The 5,577-nt window shown below is 50.8% G+C and overlaps 1 protein-coding gene across 1 annotated transcript; it reads left to right on the top strand.

Moving 5' to 3' along the window:
• Nucleotides 1-3,466: 3,466 nt before the first annotated feature.
• On the top strand, nt 3,467-5,260 carry LOC101766250 (aluminum-activated malate transporter 10). Its single transcript, XM_004987280.1, has 3 exons — nt 3,467-3,815; nt 4,189-4,326; nt 4,410-5,260. The coding sequence occupies exons 1-3, from the start codon at nt 3,467-3,469 to the stop codon at nt 5,258-5,260; spliced, it is 1,338 nt and encodes a 445-aa protein (XP_004987337.1).
• Nucleotides 5,261-5,577: the final 317 nt, after the last annotated feature.

Genomic DNA, 5,577 nt, shown 5'->3' with positions numbered 1-5,577 from the left:
GGCGGAGGGATACCGCGGGGAGCCGGAGGCTGGGGGCGGGCCTCACTGGGGGGCGGGGCAGCGGCGGTGTTGAGAGGGCGGCGGTGGTGCGGCGTGCGGTGCGGCGTGCGGGCGTGTGTGTGTGAAGGGTGTGTTGTTTGTGTGAGGGTGAGGGGTGCGGGCGGGGGGAGGGAGGGATATGAAAGGGTATGCCGAGTGCCAAGATTGGGGGCACTCGGCAAAGTATAGATATGTTGAGTGCTAGGGCACTCGGCATTATTTTTTTTATTTTCATAACGGCCCGATGCTGCGCAGTGGGACCGGGTCGATGAAGTTGCCGAGTGTCCCCTATATGATACTCGGCAACTATTCTTTTTGTCGAGTGTCAGGTAGAAAACACTTGGCAAAAAAAATTTATATTTCATGCCCCAACCTCCTACTTGTTCATAGCGTGTTTTACTAAATCTTTTACAATGTACTTTGATAATACATTGTAAAATTCACTCAACAATGCATATTTGATTTTTCTACGAATATTATTCCATTATTTCATGCAATTATAGCTCCAATTTAATTTATATAAATTAAAATTCTATAATTGCAGTTAATAAATTTAAATTATCAAACAGATCCAAAAAACTCCCAAAATTTGACATGAACGAATCTATGTTGTCTATTGCCTATACAAAAAGTTTTGAAGTCAAACCAAAATTCAACCGTCATTTTGACTCCAAATCTTACAAGAACCTTCGCAACTCTTTGATTCTTCTTCGGAGATGCTTCGATTTATAAGCATTGTACATGACAAATTGTGCAAAACCTTCTCTTTTTTTACCACATCCTTCATCTATGATATCAGGAGATCTTGACAAATCTCGTGATTTTCAGACTTCGTTTGCTTGTTTTAGAATTTAAAAACCATTCGACCACATGTTCGTGATCGTGTTCCCTGAACAAAATGTGCGAAATTTCTTTTCATTTCCCGGGTAAGACCCCAAAATGGACTCAATAACATGAATATTATTTTTCCACTCAATTTATTCCATCATTTGAATCACTTGCAGTTCAAATTTGACTTAAACCAAAAAATTTCTCTAAATGCAATAAATTAATTAAATATAGCAAACACATCGAGAAATATACCAAACCTTAACATGTAGTACCACATGTTGTATGTAGAGAGTAGAAAAAATTTGGAGGGCAAGAGAGGGAAAAAATTATTATTTTGCCGAGTGCCAATAAAAAACACTCAGCAAAGCTATTGCTTTGCCGAGTGCCTGTGCAGAACACTCGGCAAACCTTATCTTTGCCGAGTGTCCGAGACACTCGGCAAACCTTATCTTTGCCGAGTGTCCGAGACACTCGGCAAAGTTCTAACGGCAGGGTAGCCCACCCGACGGCCATCGCACGCCTGGCGCACGTGCCTGTACTTTGCCGTGTGTCCGTGTTTGCCGAGTGTTTCTTTATAGCTTGCCGAGTGTTTTTTTAAGCACTCGGCAAAGTGGGATTTTGCCGAGTGCTATTTGTTTGCTGAGTGTTTCATTCAAAACAATCGGTAAATAGGATCTTTGCAGAGTGCCCAATAGAATGCACTCGGCAAACCCTCAGGCACTCGGCAATTCTCCTGTTTCCGGTAGCGATGTACAAGTATACTTTTCAATCCCCTCTATGGGCGCGTGGCGCGCTGCACGTGTGGACGCTTTCCGCGCGAGGGTATCCAGCAGCCAAGCGTGACTTGAGCTATTTGCCACGTAGTTGGCGCGTCCTTTTTTCAGTGTCGGCACATTTCGTATCTAGATACTTTAGCTATTGTCTTGACCAGTCCGTACTTGTGCCGGTGGGTTTTTCTCCGGGTTTTTTCTTCCTTCTTGGTGCACTCTATGGAAGGCGACAGGTCTGCAACGAGCTGACCGGGACGAGTAGCGTTTTCTGTGCTGACCGCATTTCGATCCGGTCGTCATGGCGCTCTTGGAGTAGCTTTTTGGTGTGCTGACCGCCTTTCCGGTCGCGCCGATTTTATCCCGGTCGCAGGACCGGCCTGGCGCGGGGCGGGGCGCGGGGCGGCGGCCGCCCTGGCCGGCTGGCCCCCCAAATCGCAGTGGGCCACCCCAGGTCACAGCCTGGACCCCTGGTTAGGATTAGGATCGGAAGAATAGGCAACGTAGACCTGGTTAGGATGCGAGGGGTAGCAAAATCACATCGGATTTTTGAATGCTAATTAGGAGGATAAAATATGAGCTTATTATAAAACTAATTGCACAGATGGAGTCTAATTTGCTGGACGAATCTATTAAAGCTAATTAATCCATCATTAGCAAATAGTTACTGTAGAACCATATTGTCAAATCATGGACTAAATAGGCTTAATAGATTCCTCTCGCGAATTAGACTCCATCTGTGCAATTAGTTTTGTAATTACCTTATATTTAATACTCATAATTAGTATCTAAACATCTGATGTGATGGGTGTTAAACTTTAACACCTGGAGCCAAACAGGCCCTAGGACGAACGAATGCAGCGCAAATAGAAACTCCAACTCGTACATGTGCGTCGCGAAACTCGTACGCGTGCATGGGTGCGTCGTCCAGGGGGCCACCGCCGAAAGTCCGAAACTCATACGCGTGCATGAGTGCGTCGTCCAAGGGGCTGCCGCCGAAACTCAACTCGTATGCCGCCGCCAAAACTCGACTCGTACGGCGCCGCCAAAACTCGAGTTCTCATGCGCGTCATCAATCAATAAGTAGTTGCCCTTCTCCGGCCCGGGAAAAGCAGCGAACTCGTTAAACTAGGTCCAGGGCGCCGCCGCCAAAACTCGAACGCGACGCGTCGTGCCGTCGTCCAGGGGACCGCTGTCAAAACTCATACGCCGTCATCTAAGGATCTGCGCGGCCATCCAAGATTCTAGGTATGGTACTCGTCGTTGTATACGTGTGCGCACACAACTCGGCTTTCCTAACTAATTTGTGGTGTGTGTGTATGCAGTTGACCAATCCGCGTGTTGCTTGCGGACCTTGCGGTTGGTGCCAATTCAATTCTGTGATCAGGTGATTCGATTGCCAATTCCCCAATTCTCCGTACCGTTAATTATTAATTACCCTAATGTCTGAATTGCTTACTGACTCTTATTTACTGTGCATGTGACTGTCGCATCGGCTGAAAGAAGCTTCTCAAAGTTGAAGTTATTGAGGAACAATGACTCAGGAGAGGTTAAATGGTTTGGCAATATTATGCATCGAGAATAAATTGTTGGATGAGATTGACATCAACCCTATCGTTTGGCACAACCCCGCCCTGTGCGTCTTGCTGCATTGCATGCCTCGCCCGGCCTCGTCCAGAGAAGATGCATTGCATGCCCCATCGTCCTCCTCCTCGCTTTCTTTGAAAAAATCACGAGTATATATACTCACAGCAGTGCAAAGGTCGCGCACATCCTGAGACTGTATTACCGCTCATACACCAGCCTCGCTCGTTTACCGCTCGGCATTCATGGACGCCGCCAGGGAAGCGCTGCAGGGTGGTCTGGAATTGCGGGTGACGGTGCCGGAGGGCGCGTCGGTGACGGTGGAACACGAGGCAGCCGGCGGCGCGGCGGCGAGGGCGTGGGCGTGGCTGCTCGCCTGCGTGGCCGCGGCGTGGGGCAGGGTGGCGGGGTTCGCGAGGGAGGTGTGGAGGATCGGGGCGGATGATCCCCGGAAGGTGGTGCACGGCCTCAAGGTCGGCCTCTCGCTCGCGCTCGTGTCCATCTTCTACTACACCAGGCCCCTCTATGACGGCGTCGGTGGGGCTGCCACGTGGGCCATCATGACCGTCGTCGCCGTCTTCGAGTACACTGTGGGTGAGTACGCGTAACTTTTTCAGATCGAGATGATTCAGAGTTACAGCCTTTGCAGAGCTTTGCAGAGGTGCAGTGGTACTGCTAGCGATGAGAAATTTTCTATCCGTTTGCAGTGGTACTAGCGAGAAATTTTCTATCCGTTGCAGCCATGAAACAAAATATCTGCAACATCGAAAATCTATAATTGCAACATTAAAAAAATATGTGAAAAAATGACTACGTCGTTCGATCCGCCGCAACATGAACACTATGTTTCATGCAATATTTATTGTGAAACATGCGGAAATAATTAATAGTTTATTTAACTATCGAAACCGGACGGCCGTACTATCTTTAAAAAAAAAGATGCTGACTATCTTTATCACATGAGCAGGTGGCAGCGTGCAGAAGAGTTTCAACAGAGCCGTGGCGACGGCGAGCGCCGGCGTTCTCGCGCTAGGCGTGCACTGGGTGGCGGACAAAACCGGCGAGTTCGAGCCGTACATCCTCACCGGCTCCCTCTTCCTGCTGGGTACGTACAATCGCGCACTTTGTTTAATTAGTCCCTGTCGAAACCGACAAGCCATGCATGCATGAACTGAACTGAACATGCAGCTGCGGCGGCCACCTTCTCGCGGTTCATACCGACGGTGAAGGCCCAGTTCGACTACGGCGTCACCATCTTCATCCTGACGTACAACCTGGTGGCCGTGTCCGGGTACCGGGTCGAGTCGGTCGACGAGCTGGCGGCGCTGGTGCAGCAGCGGATCTCCACCATCGCCATCGGCATCCTCACGTGCCTCGCCGTCGCCATCTTCGTCTGCCCCGTGTGGGCCGGCCAGGAGCTGCACCTCCTCACCACGCGCAACATGGACAAGCTCGCCGCCGCCCTGCAGGGCTGCGTCGAGCACTACTTCGCCGAGGGCCCCGCCGCGCAGCCGCAGGCCAGGTCCGACTGCGATCGGTGCGTGCTCAACTCCATGGCTTACGAGGACGAGCAGGTGAACCTTGCGCTGTGGGAGCCGGCTCACGGCCGGTTCGGCTTCTGCCACTCCTACGACCAGTACGGCAAGGTCGGCGCCGCCATGCGGGCCTGCGCGTGCTGCGTGGAGGCCCTGAGCAGCTGCGCGTCCGCCGAGACGCAGGCGCCCGAGCACGTGAAGCGGCTCCTCCGCGACGCGTGCACCAGGGCCGGCGCGCGGTGCGCGCAGGTGCTCAGGGAGGCGTCGCGCTCCGTCGCCACGATGACGGCGTCCTCGCGGGCGCTGGACGTTGCCGTCGCGGACATGAACACGGCGGTGCACGAGCTGCAGGGCGACATGCGGTCCCTCCCGTCGATGCTGGCCGAGACGTCGCTGGTGATGGACACGATGCCTGTCTTCACCGTGGGTTCTCTAATGGTGGAGATAGCAGTGAGGGTGCAGGGCATCGTAGACGTCGTCAACAAGCTGGCGGCGTGTTTTTGAGGAAACAGAAGGAGGAGTTCCCGGTTGATTGTATATTTATATAAAAATCAGAATTACAAAAATGAAATGTCCCGATTAGGAAAAAAAAGGAAACAAAGAAAATTAAGAAGATTACAAGGTATGTTCTAGGCAGACATAGGTTGTTTCCAAGTATCTTTTACTCGGTGTAAGACCACATTAAAGGTGTGTTTGAAACGTATTTTGGTTCCTTGATATGATGGATGAATTGCCTTGAAAATCCAATCATTACGGGCCATCCAAATGCACCAACTCATGATAACAATGACTTCCACTAACGGCGAGTGCACTGTCGTAAC

Source organism: Setaria italica, unplaced genomic scaffold, assembly GCF_000263155.2.
Source record: "Setaria italica strain Yugu1 unplaced genomic scaffold, Setaria_italica_v2.0 scaffold_18, whole genome shotgun sequence".
NCBI lineage: Eukaryota > Viridiplantae > Streptophyta > Magnoliopsida > Poales > Poaceae > Setaria > Setaria italica.
Note: the sequence above shows the minus strand (reverse complement) of the source record. Positions and strands in the feature narration are given on the sequence as shown.

Excerpts from the sequence above, each read along its gene's own strand:
- LOC101766250 (XM_004987280.1), top strand. The coding sequence starts at position 3,467 with ATGGACGCCGCCAGGGAAGCGCTGCAGGGTGGTCTGGAATTGCGGGTG. Across the intron at positions 3,816-4,188 it reads CGTCTTCGAGTACACTGTGG|GTGGCAGCGTGCAGAAGAGT; the intron begins GTGAGTACGCGT and ends TCACATGAGCAG. Across the intron at positions 4,327-4,409 it reads CGGCTCCCTCTTCCTGCTGG|CTGCGGCGGCCACCTTCTCG; the intron begins GTACGTACAATC and ends CTGAACATGCAG.